The sequence below is a fragment of the Lutra lutra genome, chromosome 1 (assembly GCF_902655055.1).
Source record: "Lutra lutra chromosome 1, mLutLut1.2, whole genome shotgun sequence".
NCBI lineage: Eukaryota > Metazoa > Chordata > Mammalia > Carnivora > Mustelidae > Lutra > Lutra lutra.
The window spans coordinates 223,247,548-223,273,249 of NC_062278.1; the positions used below are offsets into that span (position 1 = coordinate 223,247,548).

The 25,702-nt window shown below is 63.2% G+C and overlaps 2 protein-coding genes across 4 annotated transcripts; both read right to left on the reverse strand.

The window, feature by feature from the left end:
• Positions 1–4,535: 4,535 nt before the first annotated feature.
• On the reverse strand, positions 4,536–12,167 carry CDC34 (cell division cycle 34, ubiqiutin conjugating enzyme). 3 transcript variants are annotated; one of them, XM_047707981.1, is made up of 5 exons: positions 11,793–12,156; positions 8,948–9,034; positions 8,733–8,830; positions 7,826–7,960; positions 4,536–5,111 (listed from the first exon to the last, which is right to left on the reverse strand). In XM_047707981.1, the coding sequence occupies exons 1-5, from the start codon at positions 11,967–11,969 to the stop codon at positions 4,898–4,900; spliced, it is 711 nt and encodes a 236-aa protein (XP_047563937.1). In that variant the 5' UTR covers positions 11,970–12,156; the 3' UTR covers positions 4,536–4,897. The 3 variants fall into 3 exon arrangements, with proteins under 3 accessions (XP_047563937.1, XP_047563945.1, XP_047563930.1); XM_047707989.1 differs by lacking the exon at positions 4,536–5,111 and adding an exon at positions 5,127–5,463 and having other exon boundaries at positions 11,793–12,163; XM_047707974.1 differs by lacking the exon at positions 4,536–5,111 and adding an exon at positions 5,474–6,896 and having other exon boundaries at positions 11,793–12,167.
• Positions 12,168–18,310: 6,143 nt separating this feature from the next.
• Positions 18,311–25,211, reverse strand: TPGS1 (tubulin polyglutamylase complex subunit 1). The gene is made up of 2 exons (XM_047708015.1): positions 24,837–25,211; positions 18,311–19,113 (listed from the first exon to the last, which is right to left on the reverse strand). Exons 1-2 carry the CDS (start codon positions 25,172–25,174, stop codon positions 18,576–18,578), a joined length of 876 nt encoding a protein of 291 aa, XP_047563971.1. The 5' UTR covers positions 25,175–25,211; the 3' UTR covers positions 18,311–18,575.
• Between the last annotated feature and the right edge of the window lie 491 nt (positions 25,212–25,702).

The window sequence follows — 25,702 nt, forward strand, 5'->3', positions numbered from 1 at the left end:
ACAGGAGTGGGGTCAGAGTCACACAGGTCCACACAGTTTATTACGATCCATCAGTCCCCCTCTTCCCTGCCCCACCGTCCTGCAGGGAGAGTTCTGCCGAGCAAGGGCATGGCATCTTCCCCGGGTGTCAGGTCTGAGGCTGGGGCCCCAGTGGCTGGTGATTTCACGGAGACGGAACACGAGGGGCCAGAGCACAGGCATGGGAGGGCTGACCCTAGAGCTGCAGGGAAGGATTCAAGCCCACTGGCCTCTACTGTACACCGGGGCCCCCCGAGTGCCCCTGCCAGAGACTCTAGAACACAGGTCACCCCCTGTGCCCGCTGGAGGGGCCCTGAATCTGGGGCACAGACCCGGCCCCCACGGCCACATGACTGTCCCATGACTCCCCACCTCCTTCCTTCATGTCCTCCTCACACACTTTGCTGCTCCTTCCCGTCCCAGGGCTTTTGCACATGCTTCATCTGTGCCCCGATCACTGGTCCTGGAGTTCAAACCCCAGCTTCCCCATTGCTTATGTGACTGGCAGCTTGTTAACATCTCTGGGCCTCCGTTTCTGCGTATGAAGAATGGCCTAATGCTAGTGTTGACCTCCGGGACCACCCCACCCAGAAAGGGGAACATAGGTGGCTTGTCTGGTGGCCCCCGGCCATGGGCTGATGCCCTGCGGCCAGGCCCTCCCCGCTGGTGCTCGGGCACCTTGCAGGGAGTGAGGCGGCTGGGCCAGAACCGGGCCTTGTGGCTCTTCTGTACGTCTGGCACCTGCAGGTCTAGCTCCTGAAGCCCCCAGCTGGCCACGCTGTGCCATGCCAGCACCGCCACTGGAGCCAGCCGGGGGTCCAGCTGCTGGAGAGGGGAAGGGGGAGGGGAGGGGAGCAGTGCAGGATGGGGGCCTGGGGTGCAAGCCAGGACCCCTCCCAGCTGCCCCCAGCACCGTGAGCACACGGAGGCAGCTCCCCAGACGAGGGGCCGGCTTCCGTGCGGGACTCGGGGCTGCGGCCCTGATGTGGGAGGGAAGGCTGGGGTCTCAGCACGCAGGAATCCCCTGAGCAGCCTCAGCAGCGGCAGGGTCAGCGTGTGGGCGGTGGTCCCTCCCCCAGCTCCTGTCTGGCCAGGCCCTGCCCCTCCTGTCACTGCCCTAGATTCCAGAACGTGCGTCTAGAAGTGCCAAGCGTTGGCTGGAGCCCCTGCCATCCAGGGACTAGGTCAGAGGTGGCGTGGGACCCCAGGCTGCTGTCCTTCCTCCATGGGAGAGTCTCTGATCACGTGGCTTGGGGGCAAGACAGCAGGGCCAGGAAGAAGGCAGGCTGGGGGATGGGCCCTCACCAGAGCACCTGGAGAAAGCTGTGCCAGAAAGACTCTGGCTGGCTAGCCCCAGGACAGGTTTATCCTCAAAGGCCAGGTTCCTGCTGGGGACACCTGTGCCACCCCCGTGGGCCAGCTCTAGGCCCGGGGCCAAGTGTCCTGAGAGACCTGGCTCTGTGCAGTGGCAGTGCACCTTGTCGTAGCCCGCAGTCCTTCCCCAGGGATCCCCGCAGCCTCACACAACCCCACGGCCCCTGCGGATGACAGAGGGGTGGAACAGGGCGGGCTCGCTCCGCGGACACCCACTGTAGGTGTACAAGGCCTGCACCCCGGCCTCGCACAGGTGCAGGGGCCATGTGTGGGCAAGGAGCAGGGGGCAAACTTACGACCCTGTGACGTGACTCTCAAGCTGTCACCTCCTGGGGAGAGACTGGGTTAGGGCTGCCCCCCCACCGCCCCGCCTGCCATGACCTTCCTGCCCCGACCCCTGCCATGACGACCTCGGTTGTCCCCTCCCCCGTTGTCCCCTCCCCCGACCCCACCTCCTGAGAGGTTCAGGCTGATGGGTGGGGACAGTTCCCCCTCACAACCCTGCACCCTGGCTCCCACTCCCCTGTGCACAGGTCCCCAGGGCTGGCAGAGGGGATGTGGGGTCCCCATGGTGCTCAGGCGGTCTGATCTCCTCCACGGAGTTCTTCCAAAGCAGCTCTCACTCTGCTGGACATGGAGCTATTAGGGTGTCCGCCTGGATGGTCCCAAGGGGAAAGGAGTCCCCTGAAAAGGAGGGCCGCTCAAAGGCGGCGGAGGCATGCGGCTGTTGGCCTCCGGGCTCAGGGCACATTCAGCGTCTGGGACCACACAAGCTGACTCTTCCCCAGTCCTGGAGGCCGGCGCGTGGAAACGGGCCTCCCACGGCCAGTCAAGCTGTGGGCAGGGCTGGCTCCCCCGGAGGCTCCAGGACAGGACCCATGTCCTTGCCTTTTCTGATTTTCAGAGACACAGATTCCGATTCCGGGAGTAGGATACAGACAGCTCTGGAACTGTCACTCTGCTGCTGACCCTGGGGGAGATGGTCTGGGCAGAACCTGGGCCTGGATCCCACTGTGCCTGAAACCCGTGGCCTTTCACTCCCAGAAGCTAATGAAGTTCTGGCTCGAGTCAGTTTGAGTTGGGCATTTTGCCCTTCACCGAAGCAATCACTATAAAGGACAGCTGGTCACAGGAGACTGCAGTACTCTCCCATGTGCAGGGACTCTGGAGACAAGTCACGAGCCATCTTTTCATTTGGTGGCACTGGCAAGTGAGGCCAGGTGGCCTGTCTTCACGCAGGAGGGTGTGTCAGGCCAGGGATGAGTTCAAGAGAAACTGTATTTACAGAGTGTTCACGCGTCCTGTCCAGTGTGACTGTAGCCGCCCCAGGACGAGTGGCCTGGCCGGCATCTAAACAGATGGCGCTCGGAATCTCAGATCAAGGACGAAACATCGTCTTATATGGAGAATGTGTCCCAAATACCACACAGGACACACACGCGCTCTATTTTCCACAAAGCGTAAAAAGGATTTCTCTTAAGTTGCTATGTAACTGGGCTCCCTGTCTCTGTCTCACAGCTTCCAACGCTCAGATCTGACACTGACGCCACGAGTCCACAACAGGCTACAGCATTCGGACTGAGGCCTCAGGTGCCACGGTCAGACCTGGGGGTATGAAAGCTTCCGTGGCAGCTCCGTCGGGGAGGATCCAAGGGGCAACGACTCCCACCAAGAGGTGGGTCCGGGTCCCCTCCTCTTGGGTCTGGCAGGGTTCACCCACGTCTGCGTCCAAGTCTGTGCGGAAGTGATGCGTGTGGCCTCCGCGTGGGTGGACATGGCCTTGCTCGTGGCCCCTCTCCCTGGAGCCCGAGCCTCTGTGAGGAAGCCCTAGCACTAGGGGAGGCCACTGAGGATGCCTGCGGGCCCCCCGGACAGGGCGGGGCGGGGTAGGCCTCCCCAATGCCCATCCCCTTCCTGACCGGCTCCTAGTGCGGGGTGCCAGCCACATGGGGGTTCACGGGAAGCCCGACCCCAGCCCAGGGTCCTCCTCCTGGCAGGAGGAAGTAAAGGGCCGATGTGGGTCTCCTGGCCTCCAAGCCACTGGATGCTGAGAGGGCCACACACCTGGCCCCCACTCAGGAGTCTGGACCCCCGGGCGCCCCGAGGCCCAAATTAGGAGCTGGGGGAGGGAAACGGGTGTAGCTGTCACAGGCCATACTACTCCTGTCAGCTGAGAACACCAGCTGTGAGTCCCATCCAGAGGGGCCCTTGCCGGGCCGGCACTGCCAGCTCTCTGGGCTTAAGAGAAGCCAGAAACCGGGGCGCCTGGGTGGCTCAGTGGGTTAAAGCCGCTGCCTTCGGCTCAGGTCATGATCCCAGGGTCCTGGGATCGAGCCCCACATCGGGCTCTCTGCTCGGCAGGAAGCCTGCTTCCCTCTCTCTCTGCCTGCCTCTCTGTCTGCTTGTGATCTCTCTCTGTCAAATAAATAAATAAAATCTTTAAAAAAAAAAAAAAAAAAAGGGAAGCCAGAAACCAAAACAAGTGGGTGAACCCTTCCAAGTCAGGAAGCCACCAGACCACAGGGTCTCACAGAGAGTAGTACCCACAGGCCCGAGGGCACACTAGTGGGGCAGGGGAGAGGCCCTGTCGAGCGGGCTGCGGTGCGGGTCTGACTGGGCTCGCCCCAGACAGCCTGGCTCCTTCCCAGCTCCCTCCTGCGTGGGGTCAGCCAGGCCCAGCCACGGTGCCGTCAGGCCGGGCATGTGCCCGTCTGACCCATGGGGAACCTCGTCCTGACTATGCCATCTGATCCTGAATCTGGGCCACTCTGGACTTGTCAGTTACAGGAATGAAGCCGAGGTCCTGGGTGACAGTGGCACGACGCAGGTCCCGTCGGGGCTGCCGGGGGGCCCAAGGGCTGGCAGGGAGGCGGCTTACTGCCCCAAGGCCCCATGGGGTAGGTGCGGGCCAGTAGCACGTGCTCTGCCCCAGGCCGCCAGGGTGTCAGTGAACATGCAGCCACCTCCTGCCCAGACCCCACATCCCCGCGGTGCCCCCAGCATGTGCGTCCGGGTACTTGCAGGCCCCTACCCCTGCGCCTGGCACGAAGGGTCACAGGCACGTGGGCCTGTCAGGATCCAGGGGCCTGGTGACAGACCGTTCTCTACAGTCCTTTGCGGAGACCAAGGAGACGTTGGTTCTCTAGCTTCTCATAAAGTCGTTTTATTCAGATTCCAAACAAACCAAAGCAGAGAAGAGGTGACCACAGGTGAACCCATCCACGCACAAGCTGGGAGCCCACGGCTCTGGCCCCGGCCAGCAGGAGCCGCGGACGGGTGGGGGGTCCAGGTTCCTCAGGCCCCCGCCGCCCAGGCTGTCCCAACCTGGCAGGCGGCCCTCCCCTGGGAAGCAGAGGACCCAGGACACACGTGGGAAACGAGGGCGACCCCCGAGAGCAGACCACCCAAGGGGCCAGGCAGCGCCCCTCCCGCGAGGCAGTCTCGGCGCCACACAGTCCGGGCCTGCTGAGGTAAAATCTGTAAGTTTATTCTCGGGGTCGTGGTGTCAGGACTCCTCGTTGCCAGAGTCGTCCTCATCATCCCCGAAGCAGCTGTCGGCCTCGGCCTCGGGCTCCCCGTCCTCGTAGTAGTCGTCATAGAAGAGGTCCGAGCCCTCATCGGGCACCGGGGCCTTGGTCTTCACACAGTACTCGGCCAGCGTGGTGGGCACCTTCACGCCATCCCGCTCCGCGTCCACCTTGGTCCCCAGGACCTGCTTCCTGGGGGAGAGATGGTCCTGTGGGCTACGGCTCTGTGCCCGTCGGGGTCCTTCAACAGGAGCCCAGCCCTCAGGAGCTCGGATGCCGCAGAGAAGGGCCAGACAGGGCAGGGCCCACGGCACACAGGACCCTGGCCACCAGAGATGAGTGGTTCCGTGCGACGGTCAGCATGGGAGGCCTGTGGCCGCGCTGGCCGGGACAGCATAGGTGCACCAGCAGGGATGGTGGGTCAGGACTGCAGCTGAACTTTCCATCCTGCGTTCAGTGCCTGGGCCACCGTGGCGCCCACCACACACAGAGGGCCAGAGGGACAGGCAGACGGAGGCGTGGGGGCAGACAGGGAGGGCCAATGCTAGGAGGAAAACAGGGCTCGCACTCAGCCCAGCGTACTGGCTCCCTGGGCATAGCACAGCTCCTGAGGTGGGGGGACTCCCACCTAGAGCCCGACGTAGGGGCACAAACCACCCCCAGACGGACACTCTGCAGGGCCAAGGACAACACATCCTGTCAACGCACCTGCTGGCAGAGCGAGTGGGGAACATGGCTTCGGGGGGGGGCGGCGGGGGGGGGCAGCAGCTCACATCCCAGCCTCCCTCACGTGGGCACATGTGAGCGGCCTGCAGAGCCACAAGGGATAAAAACAGTCTGCTCTTAATTCTGGCGCCCCGTGGGCGGTGCCTGGGAAAAGAACTGGGGCGAGGCAGTGTAGGCAGGACCCTCAGGAGTCCAGCCACACAGGGAGGGTCCCCCCCGGCAGGAGCCTGACTGGCACTCCCGGGAGCCACCACCAGCCCGGCTGCTGCTCATTGGCACAGCCCCAGAGCTGGTACTGCCTGGCCTTGGGGGAGAGCTTTCCTGGGACAACAGGGGGACAAGGAACCGTGGGAAGGGGCCGCTCTGCGGGCACGGGGTCACCATAGGGCCAGGTGTGTGCATGTGCGTGCTGCTAGGGGAAAAGGCACTCGGATCGCATGAGCAACCCTGTACCCATCGTTCAGACGCTGCTCACAGAAACCACCACAGACCCAGCAAAAACAGGCCAGAGCCACCGAAGGAGGACGTGGTTTCACTCTGAGAAAAGAGAAGCAAAATCAGCAGAAAACGGAGCAGACACGAGGCTCCTGGCGGCGCTCTCCCCCATCCAGGTGCACCTGGTGCACAGGGACCCAGGGGTCTGCAGACGACAGGGAGACGGACTAACGGGGTGGGGGTGGGGGACGATGGCAGATGCACAGCGTGTGCATGCGTGTGTGTGCGGGAGGCCGGCCCGTGCAGACGGGCCTCCGAGGTCAGGCAGAGCAGCAGCTGCGGAAGGTGGCCGGGAGGGTGGGGCGGGGGTAGGGTGCTGGTCTCAGGGCAGCGGCACGTGCGGGTGTCTGCAAGGCCCCACCTAAATGGTAACTGTTCGGTGACCTGCTAAGATCACGGGGCTTCCTTTTTGTTTCTCTGTCACGAAGGCGTCACCTCCTCACCCGCGTGAGCTCCTGTAGCTTTATCCACACAGAACTGTGCCAATTTCAAGGGCACAGCGGTGAGTTCTGACACACGGATGTCCCGTGGCACCGCCCCCTCAGCCCCGGGGGTCCTGCTGTGCCTCCGAGGTACTGCTTCCATGACAGCCAGGCATGCCCCCGACCCAGGGACGACCCTGTGGGTACATGCCAGGACTGCGGCCAGAACGTTCCTGTGGGTGCTGCTGGGGACGCCGCCCCCGCTCCTCTGCAGTAAACACTCAGACCTCGACCGGGGTCGTAACGCAGCTTTGCACAGACCTTACTCCTCTTTCTAGGTAAAAAGTACACGAGTTTTTGGAAAAACCGAACAAAGGGTTAAGTTCGTCCCCCACTGGTCCGTAAAGCGCATTACAAAGTGACAATGGACAATGGACACAGAGCAGCTGACAGGCCAGAGAAAAGGAGGTCAAGCAGCTCTGGTGCCCGAGCCCTGACCCACGTCCAGCCCTGGTCCCGCCCGGTCCGGAACAGCATTCCTTCTGCAGGGGGCTTCTCTGCAGGGACCATCACTTGCTCATCGCGGGAGAAGACCAACACGAGAGCTGGAGGCTTAGTCCTGCCCGATCCCTACACAGCACGCTGCTCGTAAAAGCAGGAAAAACATGTACTTTCCAAAAAAAGAAAGTGATTTTCTAAACACGCTAATACCATCATCTTTTTCTGCCTTTACAAAATAATTCGAAGTTTCAAAATTACAAATGCGAATGATGTTCACCGCAGGAAATCATGAGGAAAAGATACAACGTCACGTGGGAAAAACACGTCCCCAGCCCCCAAAAGAAAAAGCAGGAAAGCAAAGTTGAGGGCAAGAGTTGGTCTGGGAAGGACTCGACCAGCAAACCAGCCCCATCTGGGGGACACTTGGCATGGGGCAAGCAGGGGGCTGGACTGCCCAGGACAGACGGGAGTGGTACGACCCGGTTCGAGCTTAGGGGTGGGCCATCAGGCCTGACCACAGGTGCTCCCGGGGCCCAGACTCCGCAGCACAGGGCTCAGGCGCCACGAGCTACACATGCGGCAGACACACGGACCATGTGCTCGTAGGACTAGAGCCTCCCACGTGACACAGAGAGAGAACGTCCGTTTTCATAAAAAGAGTGGGGTGAGGCACAATGAACAGAGGGAAAGGGAAGAGCCAGCGACGGGGTCTCCCTCCTGGGACCGCTGCCTACGGGCAAACCGCAGGCGTGCCGGCCTCACCTGATGATGTCCGTGTACTCCCGGTCCTTGCCTTTGCTCTCTTTCCACTTCCTGTACATCACAGAGGCGTCCACGTTGGCCGGTGAGAAGGTGTTAGGTTCGTTGAGGAGCGAGATGACACTCAGCAGGATGGTCCTGGGTGTGTGTGGGGGTGGTGGCGTCAGCCGGGGCGGCGTGCTCTCTGGCCACACCACCCCCAGGAGCCAGGCCTAGCGCCACAGTATTCGTGGACACACCCAGGGGCCAGCACCCGCCCGGGGAACTCCTCAACTCCCAACCCTGTAAGTGACATCGCTGCCGCTGGTTTCTGTCTCAGGCCCCTGGGAGAATAAGGGCTGACTCCTAGCCCTGCCCCGCACGCTGGCCCAGCCTGGGGAAAGGACACGTGTGGGCAGCTAGGACCACCTTCATTCCACATGTCCCCGTTCCCAAGGCATCCTGCAGGCAAATGGGTCCCTCCATGCCACCAGTTTTCATTATGGCTTGGGCTGAACTAAAGACATGCAGGCCAGGAGGCAGGGTGAGAGGCTCGGCCCTGAAACAGAGGTGACCGGCCTCTGTGGAGGGACTGAGGAAGGAGGACAGGTGGGGGAACTGTGGGAGAGAAAACATGGACCTGAGATTCCCAGTGGCTGTTCCCAATGGTGGATGGGGCACGGAGCGTCAGGAAATGAGGGGAGAGGGTCTTTGGGGCCCCCAGCATCCTGGCGGGAGGACAGTTTGGACGGACTACGCAGTACTGCAGGGAGTCACGGCCTTGAGAGCAACAGACACACATCCTCCCACATCTGCGTCCCCAGGCCTGGCCAGCTTCGAGCAAGCCCCACAGGAGCCGAGTCGGGAGAGCTTCTGGGGGACGGGGTCCCTGTGCTGCGCAGCCCCTCCAACAGGGCCTGTCCAGCCTCACCTGACATTCTGGGTGGGGTTCCACCGCTCTGAGGGCAACTCCCCGCTCTGGGGGTCATCAACGGGGGGGTGGAGGATGGAGATGCACACGTCCCCTGTCTGTGTGGGGACAGTAAAGGGGGTCAGTGCCCACACCACAGCCCTCTCCCATCAGGCAGTGCAGCACCCCCCCCCAATAGGGAGATGCTGGGGGCGGGGTGTGTCTGGCGGACTCACCTCGTAGATGTTGGGGTGCCACATCTTGGTCAGGAACCGGAAGGCCGGTGGGGAGTACGGATAGTCGATGGGGAACTTGAGGCGTGCCTGGGGAGGGGCAGAGAGCAGAAGGCTCAGCCAGTGCCGGCTCCCGTCTGGGGACTGTGCCCACGGACTCGCAAACGAGGACATCAGCCAGGACAGACACCCCCACCAGGAGAGAGCGGCCTGGACCCTGCCTGCCACACACTCAAAGGCCTCCTAGGACTATTCGGGGTCACCTGGGCTGATCCAGGCCTCCGCCCCGATGCTGAGGAGCAACTCTAAGGGCCATTCTCTCAGCACAGCCCTGTGCAGGGACCGGGAGCCAGGCCCCAGGGAGCGTGGCGGGCTTAGGTCAGCACAGAGGTTGGCGGGGCCCTGGGGGCTCTGCACCCCCAGCATGATGGCGGACTCCCAGCGTCAGTTTCCAGGTTGTGGGGAAAGCGAAAATAGACGCGTGTTCACTGAGCGGTCACTCCCAACACCTCTGCGGTCTGGGCCCCGTGGGAGGAGCGGAGTCGGTGCTGGACGGTCGGTGCTGGACAGACAGCTCTCCCGTAAGCGTCCATTGCAGGGGGCCAGGAAAGCAGACAGGAAGGTCGTGGGGCAGACTGGGAAGGGCCTCCTGCCCAGGTGACAGACCTGCTCAGGCCTCAGCAGGTAAAAAAGCTTCGTTTGCTTGTGTAAGCCCCAGTCCTGGACATCACGATGCCTGGCCCAGGATCCTGGCGGTGCTCCAGGCGCTAAGGGGTGAGCCTGTGTGGGGAGCCAAAGCTGGGCACCTGTGCTACAACTGCCCCAGGCCCATCTTTGGGAGGTCACTCTCCGGGGCAGGGGGCACTTGGGGCATTTAGGGGAAGCCCTTCTGTTCTGGGGTGACCATGCTAAGGTCCAGGAGGGAGGGAACTCGTTGATGATTACAGGGCAAACCTAGAACTTGGAACCTGCCCTACAGGTTTCTAGGTGAGGGCCCTGAGAACAGGTGCGGCCTCGAGGCCCTCCGGCACCAAACACCCACCAAGTCCCACCGCATCCTGTTTCAAGCGTCCCCAGGGAGGACTTCGCTCCCGAGCAAACGGGGCCCAGAGAAGGGAAGTACCATGCCCAAAGACACACAGCGAGTTCACGGAGGAGGGCCCTGAACTGCTTCCCTCTGGCACCCCCTTCTGTCCACCACACTGCCCGAGGCCCACTGTGGCTTACAAGGCCAGGCTGACGAGGAAGACGCGGCGGAAAATGGCTGGGAAGTGATGGTGGCCCTTAGGTACTTCCCAGCCCTGCATTTCCTCACCTCCTCTCCCCACCCAGTCCCACCCAGACAAGAGGACACAGTGGGTGACAGCCCCCACCCCCACCCGCACCGCCAGGCCACGCTGGCTTCGTGGAGGACAGGACCTACGGCCAATGTGTCTGGAATCTGGCAGTCCCTTCTTCTCTAGGCACATGGGGTGAACAGCCCCTCCCCAGTGCCAGCCTGGTGGATCTACCCACAGTCCCCGGCAACCAGATAGTGGGCAAAAGTCAGAAACCCACACCCTCTCCTTCCAGATCCGCCACCTCACTTAGCCTCCGGCCTGCCTGGTTTCAGGGTGTGAGTCCACATCCCGTGGTGTGTGAGCAGAGACCTTCTCCTTACAGCCTCAAGCAGAGCAGAGAGGCTGGGAGAGGACCTAGTCAAACTGCTGGGGGATCCACCCCAAACCCAGTGAGTCAGAGTGGGCCGGTGCCTGGTGTGGAGCCCAGCCCAGGGCTGTCCACACTCACCCCCTGATCCCACCCCAGCACCAGGAGAACCTCAATTCAGGAATCAGCCCCTGCTGACCAGGCTGCTCCCTTGTGGCCACTGAGAGGGCTCAACTAAAGGAGCAGAGAGCTGTCCTGGGAGCACCACCCTCGGGGCTGTGCAGCCTCTTGGCAGGCAGGGGTGGGGTGGGGGTTGTTCCAGGCTGAGGGCTCACTCCCCAGCTCTCATGCAGGGAGACCCCTTGCCCTGTGCCTCTGGCTCCAAAAGCAAAGCCTTGCAACCTGAGAGAGTCCTTCCAAGGCCGCGTCTGGGCTCCGGTGGTGAGGTCAAGAGAGCTGCCGGAGTCCTGGCCCGAGTCCTTTGTCACACTCGTCGGAAACCCAGCCAGGCCCAGGGACGGCACCCCCGCCCTGCTCCCAGCAACGACAAAGGAGAACTGCTCTGAAGAGTGGAATCTGGGCCCCTAGTGGCCACCTGCTCCGCGGTGGAACCCAGAAAGGCAGGCGGGGGAGAGAGAGGGGCCCAGGGTCCACCAGGGCGCAGGCTGTGGTGTGGCTCTCAGGGACAAAGTGGGCGGTGGCAGTGACAAGTGCAGCCCCAGGGCCTGCCCAAGAGAGCGGGTTACATAAAGCTCGGGATGGAGCCAAGAGGGCCTGACCCGCTGCTATCGAGAAGGGTGGCCGCTTTCCAAGCAGGCCCCAGCTGGCAAGGCCCCATCCGGGCCTTTGTCGGCGCCCCGGCAAGTGGCGGCGCAGGCCCCCCAGGCTGGCCTCCCTCCCGCTCTCCCCCAACCCCGTGGTCCCCAACAATAGGGCTCGCCAGGCCTGGGGAGGCTCTTTGTCTCCTCCCGGCAGGAGGCGGGGAAGGCAGCTGAGGGCCCGGGTCTGCCAGGGGCTGAGGCCAGCAAAGAGCCCCACGCCCGAACCGGCCGGCGGCGTCCCCGGGGCTCCCCTCGGGGCTCCCGGAGCCAGGCTGGGGAAGCGGGGGCTGCAGCTGCTTGCCAGGGGCCGCACGGACAGAGAGGGGACCGCCCGAGGGGAGGGGCCCGACGGGAACCGGGGCCGCGAGCCGCGGGCTTACCTTGAAGTAGCCGCCCTCGTAGTAGGTGTTGGGGGGCCCGAAGATGGCCACCTCCCAGTTGTACAGATCACCCTCGTCCACTAGGGTCACCCGGAAGCCCTCCACCGGCTCCTCCTGCAGCCCCTTGAGCTCGAGCAGCAGCGCCTTCTGCGAGCTGGGCACCAGCGGCCGGGCCATGGCGGCGGCGGCGGCGGGGCCCGGGGTCGGGGGCGCGCTGGGCCGCGGGGCCGCCGCGGGGGCGCGGGACGGGCCGGGCCGCGCGCCGGCCGGGAGGGCGCCGGGGCCGCCGCCGCCGCCTTCTTCCTCTACGCCGCCGCCGCCGCCGCCGCTCGGGACCCCTGTGCGCTCCACTCGTCCCGGAGCCGCCGCCGCCCGCCCGGCGCTCGCCTCGGCCTGGCCCGCGCGCACCGCCCCGCCCTGCGCCTGCGCGCTGCTGCCGGCACCCCGACCGCGCCTGCGCTCCGCGGCGGGGCCCGGACTGAGCCTGCGCGCCCGCCCGCGGGGCACACCGGGAAGTGGAGTCCCCGCCCTCCGGCCCGCGGAGCGCGCAGGCGCGACCGCCAGGAGGGACGTGGGGGGTGGCGAGCGCGCAGGCGCCTTGGCGCTTCCGACCCCCGGGAGGCCGCGCTGCCGTCCCCCGGGAGGCCGCCGCTGCCGCCCCCCGCTCCGACGAGCACCCGGGATGCCTGTGCGCCGGGAGGCGGGCAGGGCTGGGCTGCGTCGTCCCGGCACGGGCCGCAAGGCTTTTGTTTTTTTTTTTTTTATGACGTCCCCGCGCGGGGTGGGGCCCGGGGCGGGGAGTTGGGGAGCAGGGCCGGGGGCGGGTCGGGGCGGGGTCCTCTGGCCCGGGCGGGGCGGAGGCAGGCGGACTCCCTTCTCGGGTGGTTCTGGGCGAGCGGAAAGGGAGGCCCCGCCGTTCGTGGGGAGGCGGGAGGGCGGAGTGAGAGCCCGGGCTCCCGACGGGCGGTGCCTCAGTTTCCCGTCCCGCGAGCAGAGAGTGGGGCCGAGCGTGGGGCGGGGTGCGGAGGCCCCGCGAGCTTAGTGGGACCCGAGGCTGAGGCGAGGAGGAACCGCGCTGCTCGCGTCGGTCGGACGAGCTGGACTCGCGAGCGGCGGCACCGGCTCCCCGGAGAGGCTGGGCAGAGGAGTGGACCCCGCTTTCGGCACCCGCTCCAGCCGAGCCCCCAGACCGATTCCCCCCCGCGGACGAGCCCCGGGCCTGGCTGTGCCCTCACCTCCCCAGCTCTCCTTTCATCCCGACGGCGCCTGGGCTCGGCCCGGGCTGGTCCTGGACACACGCGCCCCCGCCGGGGCACTTGGCGTGAGAGTTGAGCCTGGCTCCCCGGTCTCCGGCCTCCACATCCTCAGGATGACAGCTCCCAGGGCGGTGGGTGTGGCGCTACGGTGTGGCGCTGTGGCCGCGCGCAGGGCCGCCCACAGCAGCAGGGGTTGTGCCCGGACCCCTGGCCCCTGGCCATGGCCCTTGTGAGGACAGGCAGGTAAACCTGCCTGAGGCAAAGAAAGCAAAATTCCAACGTGGGGACAGGGACGGAGGACTCTGAGGAGGATCCCTGAGCCGAGCTGCCTCAGGGCTGGGGCCTTGACTGGCTCACCTCTGCCCTGCACCCTGGGGGACCTGGAGCAGGCCCCTTGTGGGTGGAAAGGTCGCTGTGCCCTTTGCTAAGGGTTCTAGGTGTTCTCACCGTCATTCTCTGTCATGGTCTGTGGCAGCTTGTTAGTAAATAGTAGTTAGACTAACAGTGGTTGTCCCAGACAGGTTTCCCAGGATCTCCCTATGTCAGCCCCTCATCCCCACAAAGCATGGGGTGGGGGGCTGGTTCTGGAAAGGAAAAGGGAGGTGCTCCAGCAGGTGCCCCATGGGGCCTCAGCCCCCAGGAAAGTCTGCTCCTTGGGCCCTGAAATGTTCTGGGGTGCTGGTCATCTGGGGTTTCTGCCTGTCTGTCGTCTGTCCACAGCATCTCGATTTTCTCTTGGGGGCGTCCCATTCTTAGTTTGTAAGGTTCAGATTGGACGGCCTTCCGAACCTGGCTGTAGGGAGGGTCACCCAGTCCCCAGAGCACTCCGGGTCCCTTGCTGCCGTGGGTTGGATTAGGAACAGCACGTGGCTCATCTAGTAAGATGTGACTCCGGGACTTTTTCAGAGAACACCGGGCCCCAGGGGCTGAGCTGGGAGGGTCTGGGCCTGGAGAAATGGGACCATCTCATCACCACAAGCCTTGTCAACCCGCTTGGCACTCAGGAACCTGAGTCCCTGGACGAGAAAGTGCTATAACCCTGTGTGTGCTCCCAGATCCAGCTGGGCTGTCCTTCCCTGAAAGCCCCCAAAATGCAGACTGATAAATTTTTTCTGTTCCTACTCAGCCGGTCTGACTTGGGCCTTCCCTTACATGTCGCAGAAGAGCCTGCATTCAGATTGAAGTTCTGCGGCCACCTTGGAGACGGTCCTCAGATGCTAAGCCGAGTCCCATTTTCTCTGTTTGACGAGTTACATGAGATGACATCTGAAAACGCTTTCCTCGTGGCTCCTCAAGAGGTTATGGACAGGCACACGAGAGCGTTTGGCTGCCATTCTGCCCCCTGAGAAGGAAGACCTGATCTCAGGAGGCGGCGGGGGGGGGTGGGGAATGCAGGGGTGAAGCAGAAAGATGCGCGGGGAATGAAGCCTCAAGGGCGGGGACCTGGAGTCCAGAGACAAAGGCTAAGGGGCTGGTGTGCTCTGCGTGCACCAGAACCGGCTTCAAGGCCAGCTCCGCCTCCTGGCTGCGCCCTTGGGGCTGGGTTCTGGTAGAAAATAACTAGCCCGCGTGGCTGCCCAAGTCCTAATCCCAGCCTGTGATTATGTTACTTTCCAGGACAAAAGGGATTTTGCAGATAAGATTAAGAATCTTGACATGGTGTGGCGTTGGGCGTGTGGCTTCGACTCAGGTCCTGATCCCAGAGTCCTGGGGTGGAGCGCCCTGTGGGGCTCCCTGCTTGGCCGGAAGCCTGCCTCTCCCTCTCACTCCCCCTGCCTGTGTTCCCTCCCCTGCTCACTCTCTCCCTGTCAGGTAAGTAAGATCTTAAAAAAAAAAAAAAAAAAAAAGCCTGAGATGGGAAGGGGTGCCCGGCTGGCAGTCAGTAGAGCGTGTAACGCTTTTTATTTATATTTTAAGATTTTATTAGTTTCAGAGAGCGAGAGAGGAGAGAGTGGCAGATGGAGAGGGCAAGGGACTGAGCAGGACCCTGGTATCATGACCTGAGCTGAAGGCAGATGATAAACCGACTGAGCCACCCAGGTGCCCTGATCGTGTGACTCTTGATCTCAGGGTCCTGAGTTCAGGCCCCACGTTGGATGTAGAGCTAACATTTAAAAAAAAAAAAATCTTGATATAGATTGTCTTGGGTCATACTGGTGGGCCCACTACTGAGAGGGTCAGAGTCCGAGAGATGGACCAAGCCTTTGAGGCTGGTGGTGAGGATGGGGGAGGGGGGCTGCGGGCGGGGGATGCGCGGTCTCTGGGAGCCGGGTGGGAGGCAGGATCCAGGGCCCCCTGGGGCCGGGGTTTTAGGGTCTCTGAGCCCAGAACTGTCAGAGGGTCCGTGTGTGGTGGTTTGTTATGACAGCCATAACATAACATAACATAACATAACGGGAACTGAACACACTTAACGTCTGTGAGTTTCACGGTCGTCCGCTGGAAAATTGATGGGTGATTCGTGAGCTTCCGTGCAGAAATCTAGGTGCTGGGGTGCAGCGGTTGTGAAAACCAGCAAAGCCCTCAGCCTGGGGAGCCGGGGAGAGCGTCATAAACAGGCTGGAAATTCGGTAGCAACAGTAGCTGTGAAGATGGTGCGGGTGAGCGTTAGTGGGGGGCAGGGGGAGCACCATTCTGGAGAGTGGTCCATGGGGAAGGGGTCCCTCAGGAGGTGGCGTTGAGCAAAGACCAGAGTGGAGTGGGAAGCGAGGCCCACGGGACGGGAGGAACAGTGTGACAGAGTGAATCGCACGAACAACAGCTGGGGGACAAGTGGCTGGAGGCCAGGGTGCCTGGGGCCGATGAAGGGACACAGGCCAGAAAAGAAGCTGGAGAGTCCCCCGGGTCCGCTTTCTTCAGTGCCGGCCTCCTTCACAGGACTTGTGGGGGCAGAATTCAGATCCAGGTGTTCCCAGCTCAGCCACCGTAGAAACAAAGCCCAGGGCTGAGCACAGGGTTCCTGGAGCACATGGATGGGCTGGTGGGCTGGGCGGGGGGGCTGTACCAGTGTGCAGGAGGAGAGGGTGGGATGGAGCTGGAAGGGGGCCGAAGAGGGCCAGGTGACAGGGCAGGAGGAGGACTGGCCAGCCCCGGACCTCCGTGGCCCAGGAGCTTCTATGGATACCACAAGCCCCAGGGGAGCCCCAGGTTTGGGAGGGTGACTGGAGGGTCTGTCCTGGGTACGGCAGGCCTGGGATGTCCTTGGGACGTTCCCAGAAGACAGCCGGCTGGCGGTTTGCTCTCGAGGGCTGGGCAAGGGACCCAAGCTACGGATTTGAGGACCCATGGGGTCCAGGTGGTCACTGAAGCCGTGGGCTGGTGAGGTACTAAGAGGGGAGGAGGACCCAGGGAAGCACTGTGGTGGGGCAGGTGCACGTGGAGAGCAGGGTGGGGGGCTGCCGGAAGGGGGAGGTTCGTAGGGTTCCATGGCCCACACTGCTGTGAAGTCCAGGGAAGGGGTTCATGTCAGCTTCCCAGGACTCTGTTGGCTGGCAGAGCTCCAGCCAGGATCATGACACACGGGACTTCTGGACCCCAGATCAAGCAGCCAGGAGACCTGGTGAAGACGTGGGGGCAGTGGTCCTGGCTGGGGCTGGCCTCCGTCTGATCCGGGGGGGCCCTGGAGCCTGAGCCTGCACCAAAGACATCTGAGACAAGGGGGCTGGCTCCAGTATGCCCTGGTCCTCACTCATGGGCAACTCCTGCCCCACAAGGATGGGGGGAGCCTCCCGGGCTATGCAGCTCCCCTGCGCAGGGGAGACGCCCGCCACACGTTGCCCCCCCTGGCTTCTGATGACTAGGAGGGAGTGGCCACCTCTGAAGGCCATGGAGCTGACTGGAGGTGGCCTTGGCCCCTGAGTCTCCTGGGAGTTGCCTGCCCCCCCCATCCCTATCTTGGCTCCTGGGACAAGTGTGCATGGGACACAGGTGGTCTGTCTGTCTGCAGGCCTGCCGCTTGCTTCCGGCTGCTGCCCAGCCCCGTGGCGGCCACCGTACAGACACATAGGGTGCACCTCCCTGTGGGGCCATGGCAGAGCAGAACGGTGACAGCCCCGATGCGCTGAGCTGGCGCTTTTCATGAGTCTTCCAGGAGCCTATCTCTGCACGACAGACGACAGACAGCTTTGCGGCTGGAAAGTTACTTGTTCAGTCTGTGAGTCTGCAGAGCAGCCCCCGCCCATGTCCCGATCTTCCTCGCAACATGGCTCCCAGGTGCGTGGGTGAGCTCTGCTGGTGGTGGCATGTGCCACATTTTGTGACCTAGCCGTGGAAATTAGGTAATGTCACGAGAGCCACCCAAGTCCAAGGAAAGGGAATGCAGATTCCACATCTTGACCCCCCTTCCGAGGGGGAATGGGGGAAGTTCTGCCAGAGCGTGTGGGAACAGGAGCCCTGCTGGGGTTGTTTTTGGAAAACAGCAGCCACGGCTCCCCGATGGCCTGGCCTGTGCCGGGGGGGGGGGGTGGGGGGGGGTGGGGGGGGTGGGGGGGGGTGTAGGTACCGGGAAATGGAGAGAGGAGGTCCTTGCCAGCAGTGGCTTGTAAAGGGTGTAAACTCTGTTCCCATGGGGCTTCCCTCACTCAGTCCTGGGCCCCACTTGCTGGAGCTGGAGGCTGAGCCATGCGCGTGAAGTCACCAGCCAGTGATCATTCTGGGCTGGACATCTGCTCCCGGCCTCCCTCCTCCTGCTCCGGGTGGGATGCCTTGTGGAAGAAACCATCGACTTGGATGGGAGGAGGGATGACCCACGGGTGCTGGGACGAAGTTCGCGGGCGTGTGTGGATTCTGAGTGGGCCGACGGCAGGTGGTGGTCGCGTGGCCTGCGGGTTCTGGGGGGGCCCTTTGCTGGCAGGGTGACCCTTCACCTCTCCGGGCCTTGCTTTCCCCGCCCCACCCGCCCAACTCGGGTAGTCTTTTCGCTTCCTCAGAGAGCACGTAAGACCTCGCAGCGCTCGCACGTTGGCCATTTCCACCATCACGGCCACAACGACCTGCCCAGCTGACCTCTTCCTTTGACAGCCGGGGACCCTGAGGCCCAGGCTGCAAGCAATTGGCTGGGGCACTTGTGGAGAGCAGGGCCTCCTGGGCTCCAGGGGTGTGGGTCCTGGGCACCCGGTTGTCCTCTACTTCCGTAAAGCGGAGTCCAGGGGCGCCCCAGCGTTTCCAGGTGGTAGCCTTGCCCCCAGGCAGCACTGGATGTGCTGGACGGAGAAGCATTTCAGCAGACACGGGCATGGGTAGGGGAGCACACACACACTCCAGTCAGCCTGGAGAACAGACTTTATTACTGTTGAGGAGAGGGGACCTTGTGGGGCTGCGGGGAGGGGGTGCCCACTTCCTGGGACCCTCAGCCTCCCCTCTGAAGGGGCACGAGTCCAGGCTGGAAGGTGGGGTGGGAGGACTCCCTGCAGCCCCGCACGCAGGGACCTTCCGGTCCTGGTCCCAGACCCGGGTTCCGCCCAGGAGCAGGTCCTCGCACAGCCCCCAGCTGTGCAGGTGGAGGAGGGGCAGGTAAGGTGTGCGTGGCTCATGCCACCGGCTTGACCTTGGCAATGAAGAGGGCGGCAGCCTTCTCCAGGAACTCCTCCCGGGTCATCGGGGAGCCGGGCCGCCGGGCCCCCAGCGCGCGGTCCATGGCCAGTGCCAGGCTGTCGGGGCCGAGGCGTGAGCCAGCCTCCAGGTAGCGGGAGGGTGCGGCGGCTGCGTCGCTGGCCTGCAGGGCCCCCTCCAGGGTGTCCAGCACGGCCTGGCCCACGCGCCGGTCAGCCACAGCCAGGGTGGGGTCCTCCAGCAGCTGGTAGAGGGCGCCGGCCCGCGCCACGAACTCCAGCAGCACGAAGCAGGTGAGCGTGCCGGCGCGGAAGACGTCCAGCGGCACGGCCTCGTGGTCCCGGCACTGGATCTTGTGCAGCAGGGGCGCCACCACCCCCTCGGGGGCCTCCCCGTCCCGACAGATGCGTCTGAGCAGCTCGCCGTAGGTGCGCCCGTCCAGCCCCGGCGGCTTCTTGCGCCCGCCGGCGCTCAGGCACTCGTAGGCCACGCTGACGTTGTTGTTGAAGGCCGTCCTGTGGGAGGGCGGAGCGCTGGGCCAGGTGGGCAGAGCCCGGGACCGCCCACGGCCCCGCCCCCGCCCCCCAGCCCCAACTGCCGTCCCCTCCCGTCTTCCTCCAGCAAACCAGGACCTCTGCAAAGGCCAAGTCCTTTGGCTGGTGTGCCCTTCCCCCACGTCTCCCCATGGCTCCTCCAGCTGCTCCGACTCTATGCTCAAGTGTCCCCTTTCCACGGCCCCCCACCCCCTCTTTATCTTCAGGGCAGTTACCACCATCTGACTTAATGTAAGACCTCCTCGTGATGAAGTTTCACATCTTTCGGAACGTCAGCCCACGAGCCCACTTCAGGGAGCTTCCGTACAGCTCCCAGTGCCCCGCACATGGTGTGGCACACGATAGGTCCTCTGTACATACCTGCGGAGTTGGCCAATGGGACTGCCCTCCGACAAGGCCACTTACACTTCCGGGGGGGGGGCACTCCTGGCCTTTAAATGTATGTTACTTCATGCTCCCACAGTCCCACAGCCCGGGAGTCAGCAAGCTACACGCATGGGTCGTATCTGGCCCATCGCCCATTTTGTACATAAAGTTTTATCGGCACATGGCCTCATCCAGCCACTGACATGCCGCCTGTGGTTGCTTTCTTGCTGCAAAGGCAGAGCTGAATGGCTGCAACAGGGACGACTCACGAAACCGAAAGTACGACTGTTCTTGTCTGGGAAAGTCTGCCCGCCTGCCACCAGCTGTGAGGCGGGCACGGCTCTGCCCCAAGGCGCGCCCGAGGCCCCAGGATGTGGCTGTGCTGTGCTGTGAGCCTCACGAGCAGATGCAGGGAGCACGGATGTTAAGCGTGGGCTGCACAATGAGCCTGGGGTGCTGGTTGGCCCCGTGTCTCACTCTCTCACTGGACTGGTGGCCCTTGAGCATTTCTACCATGACCCCTAGGGAGAGAAGGCACACTGCGGTTCTGTCCACCTCCTGCGGGACCCAGGAATCCTGCCTCATCTTCCTGTGGGCCGGCAAGCCGGGAGCCCGGTCTGCGCTGGGCTGCCCCGTGTGAGGCTGCTGGGTGCGCGTGTTGCCCCGTGAGCGCATCGGCGGAGGCAACCGCCACCCAGAAGTCCGAGAACAGGAGCCTGGGGAGCCCCCCTCCCAGCTGGGGCTGCACCCTCGGCCCGTCTGGCTATAAACTCCTTTCTCTTCTCATCGTTGGGCCCTCATGATGTGCTGGGACTTGTGGTCCCTGAGACCAGTGCCGTGAAGTGTGAAGGATGCCAGATGCCGCCTCACGCTCCCGCGACCTTCGTCACCGCCACCGCATTAGCAGGCTGAGGCCTCGAACCGAGGTTAAAGCCCCTCCCCAGGGAGGGTGGGAGGTCTGCTGTGAACAAGCGTGGCGGTCACTAGGGCCTCTGTCTGCTGCCCATCCCTGCCTAACAAGTCACCCCCAGCCCAGCAGCCTCAGATGGCGGCAGACGGCAACAGCGTGCCAGGCGGTGTGGGTCCGGAACTTGGCCCCGTCTCAGGGTCTGCCCGCCTTCTGAAGGTGCACACGCCTGGGCCTCGGTCCGAGCCCTGGGCACGATGGCCAAGTCCCAGGACAGGAGACAGAGACCACGGCCTGCCACACTGCCCTGCCCGATGGGGGTGCAGGCTGCCCCGGCTGGTGTGGGCGGGGAGGGCCCAGTGGCCTCCTGAAGACCGGCCACCCCTCGAGGGGAGGACGGGCCACAGGACTTGACTCTGCTGAGAGGTGGCCGTGGGAGCCACACGCGGTCCACTTCCAAGGCAAGTTCTGAGCGGTCCGCCGCCCCTGGCCATGCTAGGGCACACTCCCGGCACGCGCATGAGCGCACCCCTGTGGCCTCCGGCTCCGGGTGTGGGCAGCAGTCCTTTGTTTCGGGGCCACTGAAGTCCCAGAGCTGTGGCTGCCACGTGACGCAGCTTGTCCCCATGGGACCACGGTCCACGATTCATCTGACTCTGGGCCGTGATGCCTCCTCTCCAGCAGCCTGGCCGGCCCCCCATGGGGGCAAATTCCCTTCTCCCTAGAGGCTGAGGCCGACAGCAAGACCCGGGTGCTGTGTGGCTCCTGTGTTCACTGAGCGCCCTCTGGGAGCACAGCTCTGTCCCCGGCTCCCACCTGGCCCCATCCTTGGGTTCTGGTCACTCGAGAGCGAGGGTCCCCATTCCTGCCTCTCAGGGTTCTCAAGGGCCAAGTACCTAGCACAGGGCCTGGCACGCGGAGGGGTCCCTGCATCCTTGGCGTTAGCTGCCACCAGAGCGGGTCTCAGTGGGCTGCCCACGACAGTCCCGGCCTCGGGGGGCGGGCAGACGCGCAGAGCGGTAATCACAGCTCCACGAGGTGGGAGCTGGAGGGCAAGACGCCGAGGAGGAAGGTGACTCCCGACCGCTGGCCGGTGTCCGCAGTCCCCCGGGGACTCCCACGCTGCTCCCGGCGGCTGCCAGGGGGCACCCGCTCTGTCTGCCGGGTCATGGTGCTCTGGGACTTGGCTTCCGCCATGTCAGCCCCCACCCAGAGCACTAGAGTGTGAGCATTTGCTTACATAATACCTGTGCGAGTGTGCACAGAACACGTCCGGGATGAGACATAGAAACCCTTCCCTATACACCAGGGGCCCTCCATGGGGCTGTCCCCGGGTGACTCCCGGTGAGGTCTGGGTACACTTCTGGGTGTCATCCCTGGGTAGGTGGAGGCCAGGGAGGCCGCTCAGCACCCCGCGGTGCCCGGGAGGAACCTGGACTCGGTGGTGCCCTTGGAGGGAGGTTTTCCCAGGTCCCAGGGGGCCTGCGGAGGAAGGCACCCAGGCAACGGGGAGGCTCAGGGGCCTCGGGGCTGGGGGGCACACCGTCCAGATTGCACACTGGCTCTGCCCCCTGGTGGCCATACGGCCCTCAGCAAGTCTCACAAACATGGTTTTTCTGTCCTTGGGGCCTTGAGGCTGGCAGGGGGTGGCCCACTGGACCCTGGGCCACCACCTCCCAGAGACCAACACAATCCGCGCACAGAGGCGAAGGGGGTTTTGGAGGACATCTCTCTGCATCTTGCATGCGGATGAGATGCTCAAAGAACGGCCCTGAGGGACACCTGGGTGGCTCAGTTGGTTAAGCGGCTGCCTTCGGCTCAGGTCATGATCCCAGTGTCCTGGGATCGAGTTCCATATCAAGCTCCTTGCTCGGCAGGGAGTCTGCTTCTCTCTCTGTCTCTGCCTGCCACTCTGTCTGCCTGTGCTTTCTCTCTCTCTCTCTCTCTCTGACAAATAAATAAAAAAAAAATCTTAAAAAAAAAAAAAGAACAGCCCTGAGATGGCCCAGTCAGCCACTCCACGTCAGAGGAGCACCTGCTTCCCACATTGGCCAGGCCTGGCTTTTGCTGTTGGCCCCTTGGGCTAGGTCCAGGGGCTCCTGATGGGGCCCCTGTCTGCTGAGCTGGACCCTGGCTCTGTCTCTGGGGATAGCAGGGGAGTGCAGGGGCTCAGGCATCACCGCCCCTAGCGCCGCCACTCCCAGGTTCATTCCACCCTCTGCAGCCCCGCAGCTCCAAAGTGCTTCCAGCCTACGGCTCCCAACACCCCTGCAGGGCAGTGAGACCTGTCCCCCCAAGACGCATGTCTCTCTGGAAACTGTGAGGGTGACCTTATTAGGAAACAGGGTCTTTGCAGGTGTCATTTGTCCAGGATGTGGAGATGAGGTAGCCCTAAATCCAAGTGTCCTTAGAAGAGAAAGAAAAAGAGACACAGAGGAGGACACTGGGGTGATGTGGCCACAGGCCAAGGGACCCCTGGAGCCCTGGGAGCTGGGAGAGGCAGGAGGGACCCTCCCCTAATTTCTACATCCAACAGGGGCTTGAACTTCAAACCCTGAGATCAAGAGTTGCTCCACCCACTCCGTCAGCCAGGCGCCCCACATTTTTGTTGCTTCAAGCCACCCGAGTTTGTGGTCATTTGTTACAGCAGTCACAGGACATGAATACAGCTCTCCTGGCCCTAAGTCCAACAGACACTTGTCAGCCCGCATCTATGGGCTGCCGGACACAGGACTGCTGCCAGCCCACAAGGTGCCTCTGTGTGAATTAGGAAAAAATTCCACAAAAAACCTTCATAGAGGGGCACCTGGGTGGCTCAGTCGTTAGGTGTCTGCCTTTGGCTCGGATCGAGACCTGCATCGGGCTCCCTGCTTGACGGGAAGCCTGCTTCTCCCTCACCCACTCCCCCTGCCTGTGTTCACTCTCTTGCTGTGTCTCTGTCAAATAAATAAATAAAATCTAAAAAACAAATAAGCATACAAACAAAAAAACCTTCATAGACATATCTTTGTTTGTGACTGTCTATAGGTGAGCAGCTTGTGCGATGAGTGGCTTGTGCAGTGTTTGGCCTGAACAACTGTACATGGTGGCCCGGCCACTGATGACTTTTCCCCTTTGGAAGATGTCCCGCGATGACATTCTCTTCTAGTCCCCTCCTTCATATCTGGTTGGCCTGATCATGCTTTTTTATGGGTTCTCCAAGGCTGGGGCTCCTCAGGATTGGGTCCTGGGCTTTTCTCAGTTCTCCTGAGGCCTTCACAACGCCTCCTGGCTGACAACCTCCTGTCCTACTTGCAGACCCACCTATCCATCCTCCAGCTGCAAGCCTCTCCCCGCCGCCTGACCTACAAGTCCCCAAGCAACCCTGGAAACTTCCTCCCAAATCAGTGACCTCCCACCTCAATGGACAGCCCCACGGATGGCCTAGGGCTGTCTCTGCATACTTTCTTCCCACCCTTGCCCCTGCAAAACCAGCAACTTGGGACTTCAGAGCACATGGATACTCTGCTCAGATGCCCGCCCTCCATCCCCTTTCCCATACCTGGGATCCCTCCCCAGCTTCCCAGTGCTGTCCTTATGGCCTGTACCTGTGACTCTCTTGGGAGGGCTGCCCAAAAGGTGGGCAGGTGCTGGAAGCAGTGGGGGAGGGCAGAATCCCCTGGTAACCAGGCTGGAACATTCCCTTGCCTGGTTTCCTCTCCCTTCCTGGGTTCTCCCGGGAACACTCCCTTACAAATTACCCACACGTGAATGACTGCCTCAGGTTCTGCTTCTGGGGACCCCTCCCCACCAGCCAGTCCCAGGGCACCCACATCCAGTCACAACCGCACCTGTTCGGCGTTGTTTTGAAAGCTCAACCCATCTGATGTGGATCGTTTGTTCAATACATATTCCTCAATCACCTTTCGTGGGCTCAGAACTGTTGGGGGGGGGGGAACGTGTGTGGGGGGAGGCGCCACCGCCCCCCCATGCTTCAGCCCCGGGAAGGCCGAGGAGCCTGTGGGTCCCACAGTGCAGCTGCACGGCCTCCAGGCCAGGGCACCTGCCCGCCTAGTCCCTGCAGCCTCTTTCCTGTGCGTGAGGCTGGCCTCCTTCTGGACAGCCCGCCTACCCGCTGGGGGCTGCCTCCGGGGGTACGGGCCTCGGATGAATGAGCTGTTCTCAGCGTCCACGGTCCAGCCCTGTAACACCCACTTTCCGGCTTAATGGATGGGCATGCAGCGATGCCAACAACGAGGCACCCCCAAAGCCGGAGCGCCCGCGGTCGGGGTCCATCCGGCGCTAGGAGGACTACCGGGCCCAGCACTTCCGCAGGCAGCACGCTGGGGCTCGCGTCCGCCTCGGCCCCCCGCCCCCGCCCCCGCCCGGGCCCGGCCCGGCCCGCCCCACCCCGCCCCGCCCCGCCCCGCACCTCTGGGAATGGTGAGCCAGGCGAAGGTGCCACAGCGCGCGGCCCAGGCGCTGCTGCTGCAGCAGGAGCTGGCCCGGGGGCTCCCCGGCGCCGCCGTTCGCAGGCGAGCGCAGGACCATGTTCTCGAAGTAGTGCGCCAGGAAGGCGATCGGCTCCTCGGGCCGCGCCTCCAGCACCTTCAGCAGGGCCGCGCGCAGCATCTCCGTCACGCCGACCTGCCGCAGGAAGTCCTCCTCACTCTCGGCCGTTGCTGGTGTGCGGGACACGGCCGGCCGGCCGCTGTCGGTGAAACCCGCCACCGGAGCCACTGCCGGCCGCCGCTTCTCCACCGCCGCCATCTTCGGTGAGGGCCGCGGGACCGGAAGCACCGCCGTATTCCACAGTGCGCGGGCGCCTCGGGGCGGCCATCTTGGCTATGGGCGGAAGGCGCCCGGATCCCACCGGGAGACTCTGGCAAATGAGTGGAACAGGCCACTTACCACCCCGCACTAGGTTCTAATTGGCATCATTTCTCCGGGTTCCTCTTTGTGTGTGCCGGTTAGCTCTCCAGGCTCAAGCCCGGAACCTGAGTTTTGCCAGACTCCAAGATGGCTCTTCAGGAAGGGCATGGTGTTTGGCCTGAAGCCGTATTGCCGGCCATCTTGATAGCGGGCGAGTCACTCATTAGCATGGTCCCCTAGCAACCAGTCTCCTTGGAGATCTGGGAAGCCCCGCCGAGCGTGCGCGGGGACTGTTCGAGTCCCCGACGGAGCGCCGACCCCGCTCCGCTTTCCGATTTTCCTCTGGCCTTTGTGCACCGTCAGGCTTTCAGCCCGGTCCGACCTGCCTCTGAGTTTACGGCTCACCCCGTTCGGGGGAGATCTCCT